The sequence below is a fragment of the Canis lupus genome, chromosome 5 (assembly GCF_011100685.1).
Source record: "Canis lupus familiaris isolate Mischka breed German Shepherd chromosome 5, alternate assembly UU_Cfam_GSD_1.0, whole genome shotgun sequence".
Lineage (NCBI taxonomy): Eukaryota > Metazoa > Chordata > Mammalia > Carnivora > Canidae > Canis > Canis lupus.
The window spans coordinates 76729419-76751998 of record NC_049226.1 but is presented as its reverse complement, the minus strand read 5'-3'; the positions used below and the strand labels follow the sequence as shown (position 1 = coordinate 76751998).

General features: G+C 44.7%; 1 protein-coding gene and 1 gene segment (V, D, J or C); one reads left to right on the top strand and one right to left on the bottom strand.

Moving 5' to 3' along the window:
- The first annotated feature begins 1780 nt into the window (after positions 1–1780).
- LOC111096035 lies at positions 1781–8836 on the top strand. The segment is given in 8 exons: positions 1781–2432; positions 2770–2819; positions 2904–3129; positions 3554–3843; positions 4184–4252; positions 4863–4997; positions 5643–5718; positions 6141–8836.
- GLG1 (golgi glycoprotein 1) overlaps positions 8802–22580 on the bottom strand; it is a 147939-nt gene continuing 134160 nt past the window's right edge. Inside the window, exons 19-26 of the mRNA XM_038538335.1 lie at positions 20437–20574; positions 18096–18219; positions 17082–17224; positions 16791–16892; positions 15944–16051; positions 14046–14166; positions 13344–13450; positions 8802–11302 (exon numbers count right to left, since the gene is read on the bottom strand). Coding sequence (XP_038394263.1) covers positions 11135–11302; positions 13344–13450; positions 14046–14166; positions 15944–16051; positions 16791–16892; positions 17082–17224; positions 18096–18219; positions 20437–20574 — 1011 coding nt within the window. The 3' untranslated portion in view covers positions 8802–11134. The remainder of the gene's footprint in view (positions 11303–13343; positions 13451–14045; positions 14167–15943; positions 16052–16790; positions 16893–17081; positions 17225–18095; positions 18220–20436; positions 20575–22580) is intronic.

The window sequence follows — 22580 nt, the reverse complement described above, 5'->3', positions numbered from 1 at the left end:
CTTTTGTTTTTAAGTCATAGTAGCAGGGATCCCTGGGTAGTGCAGCGGTTTGGCGCCTTTGGCCCAGGGCGCGATCCTGGAGACCTGGGATCGAATCCCACATCAGGCTCCCGGTGCATGGAGCCTGCTTCTCCCTCTGCCTGTGTCTCTGCCTCTCTCTCTCTCTGTGTAACTATCATAAATAAAAAAATAATAATAATAAATAAATCATAGTAGCATAGTATCACATTTCCATCCTTTTTCTTTTAAACTATTTTTGTCTTTAAGTGGGTTTCTTGTGGATAGAATATAGTTGGGCTTATTTTCTTATTTAATCACTTATATTTGATTATTGATATGACTGGGTTTATGTCTTTCTGGTAGAATGACCCTTTTACATCATTAAGTGTACATCTTTATCTCTTGTACTGTTTCTTGCTTTAAAGTCTACTTGCTCTGATGTTAGTGTAGTTATAAAAGTTGTATTAATATTTTTACTTTCAAAGTTTTGATGTCCTAATATTTAGTGTGTGTCTTTTGTTAGGTTATAGTTGTTAGATTCTGATCCATTCTTAGTCTTTTAATCATAAAAATTAGTCCACTTATATTTAGTGTAATTGCTAATCTATTTGGGTTTATATCTATCCTACTACTTGTTTCTACTTCCTTTTTCTATTTGTTCTCTTCTTTTGGATTCCTTTAAAAAATATCATTCCCTCATCTAAAAACATTTAAATATTCTTTTAGTGGCTGCTCCTAAAGAATAAAATTTGCATTTCTGATTTGATTGTCTATTACTTTGATCACTTCTCTAATAGGGCTAGGATGTTAGAGTACTTTAACTTCACTTGCCTCTTCCCAACTTTTGTGTTGTTCTTATAAGACATTTTAAGTCCATATATATTTTAATTGCTTTCAATTGCTTCATGCAGACAAAATTTATTTATATTTAGCTTCATATTTACCCTTTATAGTGCTCTTCATTACTTCATGCATTTCCCTATTTCCATCTAAGATCACTTTTCTTTTGCTGGAAGATTTCCCTTTAGAATACCTTTTGTGAAAGTTCCATGGTGACAAATTCTCTCAGCTTTTACCTGAGAACATCCTTTTTTTAAAGACTGTTTTCATTAGGTAAAAAAATAAAAACAAAAACGCCTATGTTGGCTTTTTTTTTTTTTTTCAACTCACAACTTTATGCTTTTTCATTGTCTTCTGGCTTCCATCCTATCTGATGAGAAGTCAGCCATCGGTCTTAGTATAACAAAGTACCATGATCAAAATCAAGAAGCCAACATTAATATGATTTAACCTACAAATCTTACTCAAATTTCACCAGTTCTCTCTCTAATATCTTTAGAGAAAATAAAAAAGCATTGTCCAGGATCCAATCTAGGATCACACTGTATTTAGTCACCACATCTCTTTAGTCTCCTTTAATCTGGAACAGTTCCTTTCATGATAGATGAGCACAGGCCAGTTATTCTGTAGAATGTACTTCAACTTGGGTTTGTCTGATGTTTCCTCATGATTAGACTCAGGCTATGCATTTTTGACAGGAATATCACAGAAAGGAGATTGTGTTCTCAATGCATTAAATCAGGAGGCACATGATGTCTACTTGCCCCTTTCCTGCTGATATTAATTCTGCCAGGTTTCTCCACTATAAATTATGATTTTTTTCTCTCTGTAGTTAACAAGGAATTTGGGGGAGGAACTTTGAGAATCTATTGAGCTACTACAAACAACAACAACAACAACAAAACAAAACACATAAAGTCCAAAATTTTTCATCATCTGTTGATGCTTCTTGCCTGAGCAATTATTACTATGGTGGTTGTCAAATTGTGGCTTTCTAATTCTAGAATTCCTTCTATAATTGGTTGGAAGTCTTTGGAATGCAGTTTTAACAGTTCTATCTACTTCTTACTTGCCTTGTTCCTAGGGCCTACCCCTTTAGGGTTTTCAACTGAAATCCTGGGTCTTTCCTTTTGAGAGAAGTTGAACTCTGATCTTTTATCTTTGTACTGTGACTCTGCAAAATTCTGCTCTGGTTTACAGAGGTCTGGGCTTAGCTTTTAAGGTTGCCATCTTATAAAATTTCCAACTTCACTAAATGATATGAAACCTGAGCTTTGAGGCTTCTCAAGCCTTCAATTTTGTTACTCCAGCTCATGAGACTACAAAAACCTCTGCTAATTTCTCGTCTCACCTGCAGCCTTCTGCCCAGGGAAAACCTGGATCCTTAGCCTCTTGACAGAGTCAGCAAATCCAAGTGGCCGAAAATTGTCACTTTGCATCTCCACGGTTCTCCCCTCTCCACAAATTAACTCTTCTGGCTGCTGTTGCTTCTGTAACTCTCTAAACTTGAAATATTGCCTGTTCCTCTGGCTTTTCTAGTTATTTTCATTGGGAGTATTATTTGGCTGCCAACTACTCCATCCTACCCAGAAGTGAGATTTCTATGTTTTCCTTTTGGGGGGTTGCCTATAGTATTGCATCATATGGGTGTCTTATTTAAAAATTTAACCTTTCCTCTAATAATATTTATTTTCTCATTATTATAATAGGCACTGTAATAATCACCTTTGTAAATATGCCAATATACATGAGTTCAGTTTTCATAAATTTATGGATATAAAATCACCAGATCACAGAGTATGAAGGTTTGCAGTTCTGACATTGTCAGATAGCCCTCTAGTAAGACCATATGCTAAGCTGAGCTGACAGTGTCTAATAAGTGACCATCAAGTTGTTTTGAGAGGGTCACTATCTTCTCTGCCTCTTTAGATGCCTCAGAGGTCTCTCAACCCTCTCTGTTCCAGCCTCAGTCTTCTGTGGTGAGTGGACAAAGTAATCCTCAGATCTGGTGTGTGGTGCAGGGCAGCCCTGTCAGGGCTCATGTCTTGTCTTGGTACCAGCAGGTGATGGGGAGTGGTCCCACCTCCCTTTTGAGTCAGCGAGAAGGGACTCTCCCAATCTATGGTTTGGGTGTGAATCCTCGCTTTCTGGCAGAGATGGACCCCGTCAAGAATGCTGCACTCCTTACTGTGGGCAACGCCAGCCCTGATGATGAGGGCACCTACTACTGTGCCATGTGGTTTTCAGGCCAGTATGTCTTTGCAGAAGGTACCCGTCTGCTCTATCAGGGTGAGTCCAAGAGAGTAGGGGTCTGATGCCCCTAGTGTGTAGGGCTGCAATGGAATAGGTGGTAGTGGGTAGAAAGGTGGAGATGGTGGGGCCCCCTTGGAGGAAGCCTTGGTCAGCAGGGATGAGGGGAAGAGGGGAAGCTAATCAAGAACATTAAATCCAGTCCCTTCATTTGCTCTGTAGTAAGGTTACTGGAGGCCCAGAGAGTGAAAAGTACATGTGGCAGGGACAAGCTCAGAGCTCATATTCTGGCCAGAAGGCCAGCTGTGGGGGAAAGCAGATTCTGAGACAGACCAGGGAAAGCCATAGAGGAAGGGAAGAAGGGTCTCCAGAGGCCCCAGAAGGAAGGAGATGCAATAGGACTGGGGGTTTGGAAGAGGCTGGTGGTATTGGGTAATATCCTTCTTCCCTTCATTCCCTGCAGCTAAGATGCAGTCCCCTTTCTGGCCACCTGAGCTGAGCCTGTTCATCCCTGCCTCGGGTCCTCCCTTCCATGTACTTTGTGTGGCGCTAGGACACAACCCTGACCCTCTGAGGGTCTCCTGGTCCTGTGAGGCCAATCCCAGAAGGGAGAGGACTCCACTGGAGGAGCTGGGGATCCCGTGGTCAGCTGGCTGCAGCTGTGCTGGGAGGCAGCTGGCATGTCTGTGACTTGCCAAGGCTTGCACCAGAGCGGAGTCTTACAAGTTGTGCTACCCTTGCCCTGTGGCCAGTGTGAGTACACAGAACCCTGGGGGTTGTGCTCTTGTATTCCTGATGCAACAACCTGGAACCCTGTGGTCAGTCGTCCCCCACCCCCCCCCAGCAAACTGGAAGGTCAAGACAGGCACTGCTGTGTGTGATGAAGAACCCTTGGCTCTGGCCCAGCTTCTGGGTGAAGCCTGGACTTGGCTTTGGAGCCTATGCAATGACATTGGGGGACCAGGTGTCCCTAAAGCCCTAAAACCTGCTCTGTCACTCCTGGCTTCCACATCCTCTCATGGCGAATGTCTATTTATTTCCTTTGGGGGATACAGCAGGGGAAGCCACTTGAAGGGAATCTGCTCTGTTCCAGGGTGCAAGAGAAGCCCAGAACCGGAGAACTGGAATGAAACTCCTGAGAAGAGTGGATACATTCCTCTAGGTATGGATCCCTAGATGCTGACCTGGGACCTGGGACCCCGCCCCCCAGGGGGCAAAGCCATGACTTGTCACTGTCAACGACCTATTCAGCAAGCATTTTTTGAGTACTATTTGCCAGGGCAGAGAAATGACTGGAACAGTCTGAACATTAGTGAGTCTAGAAGGCTAGGTCAGACACTGAACCTGGGTTTAAAATGCAAGGAAATCTGTCCTAACAGTCTGAGGACAGGAACACAGGGTATTCAGGTCAGAGAGCAGAGGGGCCCTCCCACAGGAGGTTCTGGGAAGCTCCTGTGGACACTGTAGAGTCAGAGCTAAGCCCTCAGATTCTGGCTGGAAAGGGTGTAGACCTAGTCAAGAGCACCTGAGTCTGGTCCCAGTTCTGCCCTCACCTCTCTGTGGCCCCTTGGCTGAGGCTTTTACCTTCTCTTGGGCTTAGATCCACCCACCTACCTACCACCCCCAGTCTAAACAGTCTCTAGCCTCTGCCCAGCAGATTCCAAGTCCTCCAAGGGGCTGCCTGTGCTCCAGACCCTCCCTCCTTGCTCCAGCCAACTTCCTCCTAGTCTGCTGCCTTCTGTGACCCCTTTTCCTCCCCCTTTCTCTCCCAGACTGTCCAAATTTCTCCATAAATACAGAGAATTTGTGAAGACACTGTTGTGCTGTTGTTATGGGCAAGGGAGGTGGGATCCCAGGACCAACACTCCCAGTGGACGCCTCTACAGGGTCGGCAGATTCTGGCACAGGTCAGTCACGCCAGCCTGGAGCCTGATGGTCATAAGCCCAAAGCCAACCTGGCTAGTCAGAGGGACACACATATGCCAGAGGCAGACAATCATGTTTTGCTGCTTACTGAGAAAGCCGGGTCACATCTGCCGGCTCACTCTTCCATCTAGTTGAGAGGTGGGGGTCTAAGGTTCTCCCCTTTTTTGGTTAAAATCTTTTCATTCTTACCTCCTTTTGAGAACAGATGCCAAATGCTTCTGAGGATTAAAGTTGGCCAAGGACCTTTTACTAGAAAGATCGCACAGAATTTTACAGTAGGGTGATTCGGAGACTGCTAAGGCAGCACTGTCCCTATGACTGCTGTAGTGTTCCCTCGAGGGGCCACGTGCAGCAGAGCTAAGTAACCCACTTCTCCTTTGTGGGAATACCAATGACAAGGAGCCTGAACCCGGTGCCTCATTTCCCATGCTTACACCACAGTGGGGCAGCCTCTCCAGGACTCTAAAGAGCACCTAGTCCAACTCCTCCCATTCAGAGTGATGGCTGCCCATGGCTTCCTACATAGAGTATTTGCAATTGAGACCCCAAGACTCCCAAGCCCTCTTCCTCCTTTCTTCTATACTTCACCTTCTCCTGGCCTCTACACTACACCATCTGTGTGGCAGTTGCTGAAAATGAATCTGAGGAGTTCTCAGGACACCCCAGTCTGCTCTCACTGGGCATCCCAGCACTCCAATCCTGGTATGCACATGTCTACTTTGAGAAATCCTTGTTACGGTGCCAACTCCTTAGCTGAAGACTTTGTAATGTCCCGACACATTTGCTTTGCTGACAGAGGAGGAGTCAGAAGGCTCCAGAAGGGTGTCACAGAGGTCACTGGCCCTGGGATTGGGCTGTTGGGATGGGGAAGCGAGGGCTAGCCAACAGCGGGACTGGGTGGGGCACGGAAAAAAAATGTGGCCTAGTTCTGGGCCCAGTGTGAAGGTGGCCACTAGAGACTGGTGCCATCAGTGTGTCCTATCTGTAAGGACAGGTCCCGTCTACGAGCTCTCCCCAGGAAGGAGCCTTAGTATACAGCTTAAACACCTTAGTAAAGTGAATTAATACCCAACACCTCAGCCTGAGAGGAAACCTTGGATCTGACCTCCTGCTCTCCTCTGAAGGTCCTACGTTTTACTCTGCTTGACCTACTGAGTTGAGGAGATAGAAAGGACGCCAGCAAGTGCGGGGAGCATCAGCATCAAGTTCCGAAGTGCACACAGCTGGACAGCTGGAGGGGTCCTCCCAGTCACCAGAGAAGATTTCACAAGTAAAAACCTGCAAACTCTTTATTAAATTCTCCCATTTCATCTGTACAGAAAAAAATGCACATTATGTTCAGGATCTCAGTAACATCTCAAAATTACACAGCATGAACATGTAAAAACAAGGAACTGCCGGGATTTTATACATAGAAAGAAAAATCATTTACAAAAGAGGCTTGTTAATTTTACTTTTTTTTCTTTCTTAAAAAAAAAAAAAAAAGTTCAAGGCCTAAGATCTCACACAGCATCTGCTGTCCAGTCTGTTTTCCCGTTTGGACTGACCAGGGAACACGGAGCCAGGAGCAGCCGCTCATGAAGCCTCCTGCTGCCAGCACTCTTGCCGGCCACTCCTCCCCGGGCACCACAGCCTGCCTCGGGGGGCCTGGTCTCACCTCCCTGGCTCTGGCGTAGGCCTGCTGGGCTCTGGGGTCCAGGTGTCGACTCCATGATGGGGGAAGGCAAAAACAGAATATAGAGGCACTATCTGAATTTTCTCCTTGCCCAGGGAGGTTTCTCTAATGCCCGTATCCTAACATCCCTACCGGTGTGTTGTGACAGATCTTGGGAAAGGGGGAGGGATCCTGCCATCAGGATCCTGTCACCACTAGCCCAAGCAGAGTCCCACTCCAGGCTCTAGATGACAAACAGTCCCTGGGGCTCCACTGTGACCTCACTAAATGGCTTGGGGAAGCTTGTCACTCTGAAGAGTCTGTCTGGGTTTGCTATGAGTTGTCTGTTGTCTGAGGTCGGGGCAGGAAGGGGATTTGCCTTCAAACTCACTGCCCTAACATGTGACTCTGGTCCTAAGGAGAAGAGGACCAAAAGGAGTGTACTAGAGAGATGGCTGACCAGAGACAAATGAGACAGTAAGAAAGACAGAGGCAGGCCAGAACATCAGCTCTGGCCCCACGGCCCTTGGGAATCAGGGGCCAGGGGAGAAGAGGTGAAGAAAGAGAACCGTCCCTAAAGGCCCAGGAGAAACTCAGGGTACTGGAGTGCTGCATTTGATAAAGCAACGCAGGTGCTGTCCAAATGGTGAGGAAAAAAAGGGATCTTTCAGGTTTCCCAAATTCCCAAGACTCTGAAATACAAATAATATATACCAAAATGCACACAATTCAAAAAGCCCTCTTCTTTTTGTTCTGTGGCAAAATCTAGGTGAAACATGTCAGGCTGGGTTGGCTGGCGTCCGTGGCTCTCTGTATCCACTGACGTAACAAAGCTGTCCAGGGAATGCGGCTAGTTTTTGTTGGGGAAGGGGAAGAAACAGGAAGTGAAGCCTTTTCTCAGAACTTGAGACCAGCTGAGAAAGGAGGCCCCATGAAGCAATCTACCTCTTCCCAGATGACTCACGGTAGTGGGGTCTTTGGGCTGAAGCTGTGCCACAGCCTGGAGGTGGGGAGGAGGGGAGGCATTTCCAGAGATCAAACTCACACACGAGAGTGAATCTTTTCTTGGGAAAGTAGAGGGAAGTCAGCAGAAAAGCTCCTTTCTGCTTTGTCTGATGGTATGTTTAACATATACAGACCTCGGGTAATACAGACCTCTTTACAACTGGATTCTTTTATTACATGACTTCAGGAAATGGGAAGAAGTGAGATCTGATCATGTCACCTCTTGGGGAAGCAGAATCTCCCTCTCCCCTTTCCCCAGTGGAGCTGTTCACTGTCCCCCAGAAAAGGAAGTGGAGGACAGGAGACAGAGGAAGGCCTGCTGAGTACCAGAATCTCCTGGCTTCTTAGGATGCGCAGGTTCAGAACAAGCTGACGGACCCACAGAGCTGGGAGCAGTACCACAGGGTCTCCAGGAAATGCAGAGGAGGAAGGCTTTCCTACTCAGAGCAAACCCAAGCCTTTGCTCTGCTCCCACCTCGGCACATCTTGCTAGCAGACTCTTCCTGAGGAAGGCCAGGGACGCACCAGGGTAAGGGTCTCACTTCCAGAGCTACCGTCCATGAGAGGAACTCAGAGGGAACAGTCCTGTTCTTGCCAGTCTGCCTGCACTTCTGATCTCCCAGCCCAGGAGAGAAGGCTCCTGTGCCTCTTGAATGTTGTGGAGCTATGTGTGAGTGCACGGACAAGACTAGATGAGTAACCTGGCTACTGTAATTTTCAGCAAGTGCCTGAAGTCTTGATCTTGGAATCCCCCAATACCCAATCCCACCCCCACCCTCCCTACCACCCCACCCCCCACCCCCCAGGGCCCAACATTGGCTGTTTGTTATTGTTCACGGGCTAGATACCAGAAGAGATTGGCTCTTCCACTAGGGCCATGGTTTCCTTTTTGATTAACCCTTGACTAGCTGATTTACGCACGACAGACCCAAGAGGCCCAGAACCAGTGCTGTTACATGGAATGAGGGCCAGAATGGATACAGCTGGGCTGCAGGTTCAGAAGGTACTGGGCCCCCTGGAGGTAGAACACTGCTCAGGACACCACCTGGGACTCTCAAGAACCAGCCACACGAAACTATTCCAAGCAGGATGGTGAAATGCTTTTCTAGCAACAAGCAACTGAAAATACTGGCAGAAGTATCCCTTTTATTTTGACCATTTCTAAAGATGACAAATATTTCAAGAATCAAACTCCTTTTCAAGCATCCAGATTTGCTGCAGACAACTAATGAGACTGTCTCTCACTTCAGACAAAACCAAAATGTCGAGGCACATTCAACTATGGAGATATTTTACATACACTGGGAGGGAGAATGTACAGATGGAGAATGGTACCGCACACTCATCAAATGGTGAATGTTTGTTCTATCCTATAAACCACGCCAGACACATCAGTTGGGGGCTTGCATTTAGATGACATCTCCAGTTCTCCTTCCCAAGCTTCCACATCCCAGCTGGGATCTCCTGGAGGTGGACCATCTGGACCAGCCCAAATCATTCCCACAACGGTGGTAGTAGGGGGCTGTGGCCTAGACTCCAAGAGTTTCAAGTTTTATGACTGAGTAATCCCAGGAAGAGCCTAAGAGCAGGACAGAGGGGACCAAGCAGCTTAGCAGCTCTCCTTGGTGACTGGACGTACCCCATGCAGGGGGATACAGCTGGCTTCTGGACCCCCTGACTCCAGGAAGGGTAGCAACAACAAAAAGAAGAAAACCACAGTATTCAAAAATATGTCAGTCAGATTAGACAAGGAGTAATTTGAATCAACTGATCCACAATCTGACCCACTTTGTATCGAACACATTTCAGGGGAGACAAATGTTGTGTAGGTCCTGCAGCCCATGTGGACGGTGGCAAAGGAGGGCCAGGGCAAGGAAGGGTGCCATGGTCTATGTGGACAGTTTTAGGCACGTGATTTATAATACTCTGTGGAACGTCTAACAGGTTAATAAAATATATATTATATAAATATATCTCCTACTGTACATGCCGCCTTCTGGTGCAGCCACCATAACTCCACGCCCCAAACTCAAACTAAGGTGTGCCAGGTTGCACTGTGATGCCTGCACCCCTCCCCGTTATACTCCAAACCTGTCATCCCACACTGGAAAGACGAGGGAGGATGGCCAGGAAGACTGCTTCCATAAAGCTCAGATTCTGGAAAGACTGATGAATCATTAAAGTACAATGTTTAGCCAATGCCTACTACAGTGGGTGTACGCAGTAAATGGAAAGGAAAAAAAAAAAGGAGAAAAAGCTCCATCTTTAAACATAGTTAACTTTCCAAGTCCTCTCCACAAAGAGGCATAAGAGAGCTTGTCTGGGAAGGTGGCCTTGAGCCCACAGAAGGGTCAGGTTGGACTGCCAGTCATACCCTAAGACCACACTAAATCTGTATAAGCCACTGTCTCTGACCTGCACTGTTGCCTGAAACACAAAGCAAAGTGAATCAATCCCTGCCCCCTCCTCCCTGCCCTGAGCTCCCTCCCCTCCTGTAGTCATTGCCTCCTGACAGGCCTTCTAGAATAACTGCTATCCCTCAGCAGGGTCAATCCAAGTGTGGCTGAGTCCTGTGCTAGCCTGGAGGGGGAAGATGCCTGGGATCCTGCTCCTGGGGATGCAGGGTCCAGCCTCCCCGTGCAGATCAAGCGACTGACCAGATTCACACACTTCTGATCTCCTCCCAACTCATGTGCCGTTGGCCTAGGGAAGCTCATGCTTGCTCTACTTCACTGAAGTGAGAAGATCATAGAAATACTCATGGCCTTGGGGTCGTGACCAGCAGTGGCTCTATTAACGTGGGAACTGGAAGGCATCACTATTTCAGCAGAAGAAAACAAGACCCAAAGCAGGCTGGTTAGTGGTTTCCCACTCCTCGGTGAAGTCCATGGCCCCCACATGGTCCAAAGGTGCTTTTGAGAAATGAGCAAGACATCCCAGTGATAGCATATTGGGTGTGTGTTTTCCCCTAAAGTCCTGCCTTCATTTTATAGTCACACAGAAGAAATAACCCCATTGCCCAAATCAAGCCTGGAGGAGATGTGTTACTATATACATTTTTTTCTTTCTTTAAAAATTTCTTTTTTTTTTGGTGTTTGTTTTTTTCTTTTTTTAAAAATCATTTGAGTTGCAGGTCAGGTAAGTTGGTTCTGGAAGTATTGGTAGTTCCATTGGTATGAGAGAGACTTGTCTACGGGCAGGTAAACCCAAATTTGCCAACCCAGGCAATAACCAAAGCGGCCAGCTGCTGATGCTGCACAAAATGGTCGAGGAGGAGGAGGACACCATGGACACGGGCGAAGTTGGAGACGGGACAGTGCAGAGGATACCTGCTGCTGCTCTAACGCGGGTGTTGGTGCCACCTCCGAGAAGAACGAGGTGAGTGGGTACACTATACAGGAGGGCTGTATACACTGGGCACCAACAGGCCAGGCCGTTCCTCTGCTGGTCAAGGTGGCTCTACCTGTCCTTGAGCTCTCGTGTTACTCGCTTGGTGATACGTCCACACATCAGACCAATCAGGAACAATATACAGATGCTCCCACTGATGACAGAGAGAATGTAGTTCTTTGATGGAGAGGTCATCACTTGCATGGCAAGGTCAGAGAAGCCATCTGCGGGGGCCACCTGGAAGGACAAACAGCAGCATTGGCCTCAGAGAGAACCGGGCTGGGGGCAGCACTAGTTCTAACTCGCCTCTCTCAATTCCTAGTTTAACTGATGCCACTTCTTTGGGGAGAAAGGACAAGGGACAAGTAAATCAAACACAGTGCTGCAATTCCTTTTCCTGATCATAACATGGTATATATCTACTGTACAAAATTAAGAAAATACAAAGAGGTGGGGTCTCATATCATTCATAATGGCAATCACCACCACCAACCTGACAGTAGCCCTTACACTGAAGACCTCACCGTGTCTGGGGCGCTGAGAGAGAGGCCCACAGGGTTTTGTTTTCCAACTAGGCTCTATGCCCGGCATGGAGCCAATGGCAGGGCTTGAACTCATGACCCTGAAATCAAGATCCAAGCTGAGATCAAGAGTCAGACATTCAACTGACTGAGCCACCCAGGTGCCACACTGACATGTTTTCAATCATTTAGTCCTCATACAAATCCTTGAAAGTGGATTACTCCCATATTATAGATGAAGACCTAGAGGCCCAAGGGATGGGAGGTGGCTACTAGTACAATGTCACAGGTTCTTATGTATTCTGGTTTATTTTTAAAAACACAGAGAATGGTTGAGACCGTGTTGGATGCTGGTTCTGTATCTTGACTGTTTGTCACTCACCATTAAATCATGAGCATTGCCCCCAGTAGAAACAATGTGTGAAAGTGACTCAGGCTGGCAGAACACACAGCATCATTTCCACAGTCACGGACTTGCAGTCTAGCCAGTTTTCATCCTGTTGTCCTCGCTGCTTTCTCAAGTGGACCTCTCTTTATGCAGCCCACGAGAGCAGATTCAGGACCGAAAGTCTCCCCAGGGTGCACAGGGACCTGCTCTTTTGGGTCTCACCTTAGCCTCGGTGCCAGAGAGGGTCTGCCCAGAGATGTATATGTGCTCATCCCATACACACAAAGCAGAGTAGGAAGGTTTCGGATGAATACAATCTGAGCACTGACATTTGCGGAGATGAGACAAGCAGTGGAGACATTCTGCAGCGATGCTTAGCAACTGACTGGGGCAAGTGGGAAGCAAGGAAGAGACTGGGCACCTCTCTGTTGCCTCACCTAACTGAGGGCTTCCAAGCCAACTATGTTCACTTGGAAAAAGGGGTGAGGGATGTGCTTGCTACTTTGACAGCTATGATCCCTTCCCTTCATTTCCCTTACATCTAGGTATGAAGACTTTTCGTGGTCCTTCCTGTAACCCCTGACCTTTCATGTCGGTGACAGGAGGAACTGGTCAAGGAAGAGGGGGCTATTCTCATGGTCACTATCTTAATGTAAGACATTCCCAAATGTCCATCCTGGTGTTAGGTGATACCAAGAGTGTCGATCTAGAAACCTGACTTTCTCACTGAGGGACCTTAAGGCAAGTCACAGTTTCCACCACCATAAAGTGAGGAAATCATCACTTCATTAACCTGCTGGGTTTCAAGGTTCAAGTGAGGTAATACGGCCATCAGTATGTTTTATACACCAAAAAGCAATAAATACATGAGAAGAACTGTTCTTCTCACTGATTTTATAGGAAAAATCTCCCCCAGTCCAAGTTTGCCAGGTGTCCTGATGTCTCTTTCCCTGATTATTCCCCTGTTTCAGCCTCACCAAGACCCAGGGCTAGTGTCACATACATATGCTCCTCCCAAACACTGTGTGGAATCAGAAAAACAAGCTTTAAGACAGCAGTGGCCAGCCTGCTTGCTTTCCCGTGGGCATGATGTCTGGGTTCTCCTGGCACGGTTGGCTTCAACCTCATCCTTTGGGTGACTTGCTTTCCCATGGAAGACTATGAGCAATGAGGAGAAAGCCCGCAGACACAGACCAGTGCAAAAGGAGATGGTGGCTGCGGGTGCAGGGAAGCTGAGCAGGCTTCAAGGACACCGAGACTTCTCAAATACTCTTACTGCTGGTCTCGCCACAAGGACAAGAAGACTGGTGGAGTATCTGGGGAACTGACTGAGAAGATGGCCATTTCAAGTAATTCACTTGGTCATTACCTTTGCTGCATAACTCCACATTTCAATCCGGTCATTGAGGCGTTTTTTGCACTCAGGTTGTAATCTCACCCGCTTATCCTCCAGGGCCTCCATGAGGCAGGACATTTCTATGGAAGAAAAGGCAGAAGAGTCTGAAATCATCCAGAACAGAAGTTTCTGTAAGCTTGGGGAGAAGGGGACCTCGCCACCAGACAATTCTGATTTACAGGCTATACAAACTTAAATTCATTCTAGGAAACTTGACCCAAGATTTAACTTGAAGAAGAATGATATTGAACTTCCAAGGCGAGCTGCCCAGAGACTCTTAAATCCTCTCTCGTTTTTACTTGGCATGCCTGGCCTGGAAACAACTTTCTATCTGCCCAGGATCCATGCAGTACGGCTACTGGGAAAGTCAATGAAGCTGTTCTAGTTTGGATAAAGGGGAAGAGGGCAATGATGATGACTACGTTTTGCTTCCCTGATAAATAACTCAACCTTCCCTTTTCATCAAATCCTTACCTCTGGACATGGCTAGGTCAGTTCAAACCTGCAGGATTAGTCCTAAATTCATTCTGCCACAAAAGCCTAGTCCTGGCATCAACCAAGCCCCCAGAGGATGTTGTTTGTGGCTGAGCTGTAGCTACAGAACAGAGCAGCTCTAAGTGCTCTTAGAGAGAGTCTGAGAGAGTTCAGAGAGGGTCAGAGTGAATAGTGACTTACGACGCCCTCGGCCAGGGGTAATGGCTGCACAGTGGTGTTTAATGTCCAGGGCACAGGCTGTATGAAGGACTGGGTCCACAAAGATGTCTGCTTTGCTTTCCTTCAGCATGTTTAACACTTCCTAGGAAGGGAAAATCATGGTAGAGAGCCTTTATAGAGGAAATGCATCAGATCCATTACTGGAAAATATATATAAACAAAAAAGTTCAAGGAGAAAAGGTTGAGGGTTAACAAGAGAACTTACTCTGAGATAGGTGGCAATGTGGGGATGATGCAAAGAATATAGATTTTTTAGCAACTGATTTAATTCCATAAATACACTTGGAGACCTAGTGTAAGCAAAGCTCTGTGCTAAGTAAAGTGGAGGATTATAAAATCAGATTTGGGTTTTGGCAGTCTGGCATGCCATATTATTAAATACTAAATGTTAGTATTTATACTGCTATAATATAGCTATTTTCTTACTTTTATAAGAAGACTGCCATCTTAAAATTTTATGCTATCTTAAAATTCTCAAAGGTCAATGTTTACAAAATATTTCATATTACCTCCATTATCCTCAAAAGAAAAAAACAAACTGAGGGAGCATAACTTTTACTGGAGGTACAATTCTTACTGGGTTTAAATATGTTTTGAACATGAGGAATATAATCATGATGGAAATGAAATCAGCTCTGCAGTCTCTTCATTTATACACAATGAAAAAGTAGGTAAAGACAGGTCAGAAATGTTTTTTTTAATTAATTAATTTGAGAAAAAGAGAGAGAACACACACCGTGTCACCCACGTGCCCCCAGAAAGGCTTTCTTAAATAAAAATTAGTTTGCTCTCAAAAGAAAGACTATAGTCCCTGTAGAACAACAACAACAAAAACAAGAAAACAAAAACCAAAACTCAAATATTGTTCAAGGATCCCTGGGTGGCGCAGCGGTTTGGCGCCTGCCTTTGGCCCAGGGCGCGATCCTGGAGACCCGGGATCGAATCCCACATCGGGCTCCCGGTGCATGGAGCCTGCTTCTCCCTCTGCCTATGTCTCTGCCTCTCTCTCTCTCTCTGTGTGTGACTATCATAAATAAATTAAAAAAAAAAAATCAAATATTGTTCAAAAAGTCCTCTTCAAAGTTAAATGGGATCATCTGATGACAACGCAGTCCAAGGAAAATATCTGGATTTAGCTTTCCGCCAAGTCCCCCCATTCCTCAGACCATGTATAATCGGAAGCCTTTCAGCAGATGAAAAGATGTGTCCAACAGTCACACTGGCTTAACAATGACATCATGAAACACTTTTTAAGAAAAAAATAGCTTTTTAAAAAAGATCACATATATTACCTTGTTGCAATTTTGTAAGATAACGTATATTTAGCAGTCATATTTTGAAAACTTTGTTTTTATATGCTAATTCTCAAATGATTTTAATGGATGCAGTAAGTGTACTGATTGATATCCTGGACTTGACATTTTGCTCTCGGCACTCTATTCACAGTGCCCTTAAACAATGGTCTGGTCATGCAGATGAGACATATTCACAAATAGTACATGTGAAAGAATACTTAAGTTATAGAGGTGATTGTCAAGAACCCAATTAAGGTTTTGTAATTCTGAGCCGGAAGGTTTAGATGTTGTCACTGAGATGTCAGAAAAAGGGATGCCTGGGTGGTTCAGTGGTTGGGTGTCTGCCTTTGGCTCAGGTTGTGATCCTGGAGTCCCGGGATCAAGTCCCACATCGGGTTCCCTGCATGGAGCCTGCTTCTCCCTCTGCCTATGTCTCTGCCTCTCTCTGTGTCTCTAATGAATAAATAAATAAAATCTTAAAAAAATAAAAATAAAAAAGAGAGAGAGAGATGTCAGAAAAAGGAGTGAAAGCAGGCAGGGGAAAAGCTAATCTATGGTGGTTACCTTTTTACAGGTGTCTGTTTTGATTTTGAGCAGGTTAACTTTGAGGCACTCCTCTACTTGACCCGTCTGTTCTTGGGCTGCTGCTTCTTCAGCACACAGATTGGAGATCTGTTCAGGAGACACACAAAACACAAGGCCACCTCTAATCTGACTAGAAACTTCGTCTCTGCAACCTGTAGATTTGGTGATCCTCCCACAAGGACAAACAGACCCTCTCAAACAGTATTCCTGATGGACTTCACTCCCTTCCCTCCTGTACAAAATGCTGGGCCCCATTCTCCTTCATAGGAACTGGTACACAGAGTCAAAAACCAGTTAGTGTACCAATCTTTATGCTGCCAACCCTGAGATTTGAGTCAGACTGTCCCAGGACTGATCACAAAGAAGGCTACTACTTGACGACAGAGGACGAAAGTAATATAGCCAAGTGAAATACTAAAAGCAAATGCTTTATAAAGGTTCAAGGTCAACCCAGACTCACAATTTGGCCACACACACACACACACACACACACACACACAGACAGACACACGGGTTTTAAAACACAGACCATACCAAAGCTTAAAAACTTAGCCTTCTTTGGACAGCTTTATGAGTAAGCTTCATTTAAAAAAATCTTTAGCTATGATCCCCTAAAATTGACATATGTTGAACAAAGTTCTCCAAATGGCTTTTTCTAACTAGAAAGTCAAATAATTTTCAAGAACAGGTGTTTCTTTAGTGCTATTATAGGAGCATTTTCTCTTTCTGTCTTTAAGACTGAAGAGAAAGAGAATACAGAACTTTTCTCTAATAAACATTTCTCTGACCAGCTCTGTTCACAACCAGCTTCATACCCAAATCCTACCTCATCTGAGCAGTGTAGCTGGAGCTGAGGATCTAGTCTGTAATCCAGAGCAGACTCCTGGATAATAATCCGGATCTGGTCTTCACAGTCTGAAGAGAGCCGCTACATGTGACAAAGGGAGATTTCACAGCATATCAGACAATTTCAGCTTTTTATTTGGCCCCTGATTTGAGAAGGTATGAAAAAGGTCTTGGGAAAGTAGGAGCAAGCGAGGGATTTTCAAAGAAAAACCTACCAGGAGTAGAGGGGCCTCTCCAAACACACCTCTGTGAAGAGTTCAAGCCAGTTTACCTGATCAGCATATCTCAGCTTGAGGCAAGAGATGACTTGACCTTCTAGCTCTGAATCATCCTTGGCCTTTGTCAGGATACCATGGCAGAATTTAGGAATGTCAGCTTTACAGGCTTTCCTTAACACAGGGTTTAAGCGGTAATCTAGAGTGGAAAGTCAGAAGTGCATGATAAAATATTCCACCTTGATTCACAAATATTAGAGATTTACCTTTCAAAAGGGGGCACTTTATGTTAACGACAACAAACCACTGATTTATTTGCTCAACACTGGCTGAGCTCTCACTATGCTGTTTTTTTTTTTTTTTAAAGATTTTATTTATTTATGAGAGAGACAGAGAGAGAGAGAGACAGAGAGAGAGACAGAGGCAGAGACACAGGCAAAGGGAGAAACAGGTTCCATGTAGGGAGCCCGATGTGGGACTCGATCTTGGGTCTCCAGGATCACGCCCTGGGCTGAAGGTGGCACTAAACCACTGAGCCACCCTGGCTGCCCTAACTATGCTGCTTTTAACCAGCAATAGAACTTAATGAAAGAGTAGATGTGGAGACGAAGACCCCAGAAATTCTCCTTTGCAGCAGCTCTGCAGGGTCTGCTGGTACCAGTAGTAGTTCTCACAAAAATCAAGCAGTCATCCCCAACCTTCCCCATAACAGATGTTTTGGAAAACACTGAGTGAGAATACCCACTATGTTACAAAGTCTTGGAACTCAGAGCAGAAACTTCTCTGTTCTAAAAGACATGACCCATACATTCTCCCACCCCATGCACGAAGTTTTGTTAAATCTCTAGACTTTTCAAAGAATTCCAGCTATTACTCCTGTCTCCTCCTTCCTATGATTTTCATTCTGATCTCCCAGATACTCTTTGAAGAAGGAAGTCAATTTGCTTATTCTACCCTTAAAAATCCACATACAACAAAACTCCTGTAGTTTAATGAGGGAGGTATATATCAACTCAGTTCCACTGGAGCCATACTCAGTTGGAACCAGGAAAGCCAGGCCACGACGTTACCTGTGTTCTGGGTGATCTGGCGCTTGGTTATCATCTGTTTGCATTTGGGATCCATCAATTCACTGTTTTTATTTTGCTTCAAGCACTGCAACATGGTTTTGGAATCTGCTTCTGGACAGAACCTCTGCAAGAAATAAAGTTTTACATAAGTATTTGTTTGTTTGTTTATTTATTTGAAGTAGTTATTTAAATACAGCAATTAACATCATCCATATCATTCTTTCACCTACTGGTGTTCTAATGACAGAACAGGCTTGAAGATATCACTTGGTACAAGAGAAACAGCTAAGTCTGTATACGCACCCAGCCTCAACTTCCCTTTTCTTCATCCATCTATTCTCTACTATATCTCTCATGGTTCTGCTACCCTCACTGTTTCCTATTTTGCACAGGACTGAATCTGTACATACATGGCTGTTATATTACATGTCATCTCCTGAGCTTATATACTGTTTAAGTATGAACATAACACTGTACCAGGTGGGCCAGGTCACCCACAAGTCCTATCTACCCAATCCCAATGGGAAACTTAAAAATCACCCACGAGTCAATGTCAACAGTAATGTGGGGAAAGGACTGGTCTAGTTCATCTTTTAACTATAGGGGCTATAATCTTACTAAACTGTGTGGCTAGCCCCTGAACACTTGTTAATATCCTTCAAGTAAGAGAGATCCATTCTGGACTAATAATAAATTCCATCTCTATGTGCTAATCAACAGTCTATCTGCTAATTAAAGTCTACTGATATCTTAATACAGGTTGCTGACGTGGCTTGCTGACTGATTTTTATAAAAGTCATCAAAATCTTACACAATGCCCTGAAATCAGAGTCTGATATTTCTGCTTTTACATGGGACTCAAATCTTTTTTTTTTTTTTAAAGATTTTATTTATTTATTCATGATAGTCACACACACACACAGAGAGAGAGAGAGAGAGAGAGAGGCAGAGACAGGCAGAGGAAGAAGCAGGCTCCATATAGGGAGCCTGATGTGGGACTCAATCCAGGGTCTCCAGGATCGCGCCCTGGGCCAAAGGCAGGCGCTAAATCGCTGAGCCACCCAGGGATCCCCTGAAGTACCACTTTTTAAAAAGATTTTATTTATTTATTCATGAGAGATGGGGAGGGGGGCAGAGACACAGGCAGAGGGAGAAACAGGCTCCATGTAGGAAGCCTGACATGGGGGGATCCCTGGGTGGCGCAGCGGTTTGGCGCCTGCCTTTGGCCCAGGGCGCGATTCTGGAGACCCAGGATCAAGTCCCACATCGGGCTCCCAGTGCATGGAGCCTGCTTCTCCCTCTGCCTGTGTCTCTGCCTCTCTCTCTCTCTGTGACTATCATAATAAATAAATAATAAAAAAAAAAAAATTAAAAAAAAAAAAAAAAAAAAAAAAGGAAGCCTGACATGGGACTCGATCCCGGGTCTCCAGGATCAGGCCCTGGACTGAAGGTGGCGCTAAATAGCTGAGCCACATGGGGTGCCCAAGAAGTACCATTTTATTTTAAAGTATTATTTTATTTTTAGGTTGATTTTAATAAAGCATTTTATTTTAAACAAGGCATCAGAATCTTAGATTGACTCTCTTTATTTATGTGGATAGATCCAGGAACTGGCATCTAGGTTCTCAAGTCAGCCCTGCTGCAGAGAATGTTTACTGGAGAAGTGTATGAAACAAAAGAACTCGTAGAACAGAAAAGCCTTTTGATTGTGGTAGGTGGATGATCAGGACATTTGGTGGTGGCTTTCTCAGTATACCTACCACTAACCACCCTAAAAGACTAATCATATATTCACTGATTATCTATTCACTTGGGCCTTAGGTAAAAGGGAGGTCAGTTAGCTTAGCTCAGTGGTTTTCAAATTTGAGCCTGCATCAAAATCACCTGAAAGGCTTGTTAAACCTCACAGCCCCGCTCCTAGAGTTTCTGAATCAGTAGATACAAGGTGGGCCCAAGCATTTGAGTACCCAGGTGATGCTGATGTGGCTGGTCTAGGGACCACACTAGGAGAACCACTGTGTCATCTGTATAAAAAAGGTTGAATGGAAAGATTACACAAATTTGCTCTGAAGTTTAAAGAAGCTGATGTTATTTTTATTTTTTTATTTTTTTTTAATTTTAATTTTTATTTATGATAGTCACAGAGAGAGAGAGAGAGGCAGAGACATAGGCAGAGGGAGAAGCAGGCTCCATGCACCGGGAGCCCGATGTGGGATTCGATCCCGGGTCTCCAGGATCGCGCCCTGGGCCAAAGGCAGGCGCCAAACCACTGCGCCACCCAGGGATTCCTGATGTTATTTTTAATTACCCTGTGCTTACCCCCTGGTTTTGGATCCCTTACCTTTATCATCTGCTTGCAGACTCTCATGAGCGTATAGTCTAGTTCTGGGTCCATCATCTCTGTCTCCTGCAGCTTAAAAACTTTCTGGTGGCAACGGGTACTTAGCTGCTTCTTGTTTTCTTTCAGACATTCAATAATCTAGGGCACAAGAATCATGGTCATGTTAGGGGGTGTACCAGAGCTTGATAATCCATGTGCTCTGACTGTAGCCTTCAGTCCTGAATGCACTCCCCCTCTTTCATTCCATTCCTAATTCCTAAGCAACAGGAATCAGAATTTGCTCAGCAAGGAGAATTACATTTATAGATTCACAGCTTGATGGCTAACAGTGAACCAGACTGTATAAAAATAATGGATGAGTTGAGCAGGCTGCAGTGGAGTCTAAAAGGAAGGAAACCTACTCAGGATTCCTGGTTTCTTCTGCCTTCTAGCTCTTCCTTGTCAAGAATTCCTTTTGGAGCACATATTTGCCTCTCTACCTTTCTCTGGAGCAACAGCCCTTGACTGGACAGTAGGCACAAGCCAAGAGGTTCAGTTCAACTCACCATTTACCACATGAAAATAGAGCATTAGATGCTAGGTATGAATGAGACCCAGTCCTTATCCCTGAAGAATATATAATCCCACAGGGCAAGTTTTTATAAACAAATAACTATAATAAAAAAGACAAGTGGGTTAACATAAAAGCATAAAAATGCCACATGATGGATTTTAAGATAGTGAATAAAGTGTATCCTGAAATCTGCCCTTCCCTACACCAACTTTTTAGATATTATAAACAAATGATAAAGAAGAGAAGTGGATGGGGAGCTGCAATAACTAGGGTTGTAAACAAAGTCATAAGACTTCTAGGAAATCTTGAAGGCACAACTAGGAATCACCAAGTAACTGAAAGGAGTAAAAGTAATAGAGCAATCAAAAAATATATTTATTTTTAAGATTCATTTATTTCTGAGAGAGAGAGAGAGAGAGAGAGAGAGGCAGAGACACAGGAGGAGGGAGAAGCAGGCTCCATGCCGGGAACCCAACGTGGAAACTCAATCCCGGGACTCCAGGATTGCGCCCTGGGCCAAAGGCAGGCGCTAAACCGCTGAGCCACCTAGGGATCCCAAAAAAATATATTTAATATCCTCAGGACAATACAGAAAGAAATGGTAAATGAGAATCAAGAACAGATGGTTGTGCGAAGAACCAATCATGGATCTTGGAAACAGGTGGTCTCTGAATGGACAGAGCTGAAGAATGCACGTATAAGATGGGAAGTGGAACTGAGGAATTACACCTCAATGCAGTACATACAGCAAAGAAATGGAAAGTATGAAAGAAAACGTTAAGAAACATGGAGGGCAGATTCAGATGTTCCAACTGTCTGAGTTCTAGAAGGAAGGAAAAGTCAGTGTTTGAAAAACCAGTAATTAAGAACTTCCTCAAACTGAAGAAAAACATGAATTTTAAGACTGAAAGAGCCAAGTAGGATAAAGAGACTTTATTTTTATTTTTTTTTTAAGATTTTATTTACTTATTCATGAGACAGAGAGAGAGAGAGAGAGAGAGAGAGAGAGAGACATAGGCAGAGACAGAAGCAGGCTCCACGCAGGGAGCCTGATGTGGGACTCAATCCCAAGACCCCAGGATCATGCTCAGGGCTGAAGGCAGATGCTAAACTGCTGAGCTACCCAGGTGTCCCAAGCTAAAGAGACTTAAAAAAAAAAAAAAAATTCCATCCATGATTACATCACAGCAGAATTATGGGTATTAAAGAGAAAACTCAGAGGAGATGCTCTGCACAGAAATGAGGATGAAATTGACATCAGACTTTGGAACAGCAATAACAGATATAAGAAGACAACAAAGCTACTATCCCAAAGGCTAAAGCACCATGGGATGCCCTGAACTAGAAAAGGTAGTTGAGTCACTGGAAGAACATTAAAAGAAAAAAATCACTTGGTTGTACTTCATTCCTGACAATTTTGGGTAGGGCCCTGTTCTGTGCATTAAAGAAACAAAGTTTCCCAGGTGATTATTACATAAGAATAAGAACTAGTTAAGAACTTCCGTGCAATGGGCACAGAGTAAGGGAGGTGCATGGTGTTAGGAAAGCTATGGAGAGGAGGAGGCATTTGAAGGATCATGAAGAGCTTCTC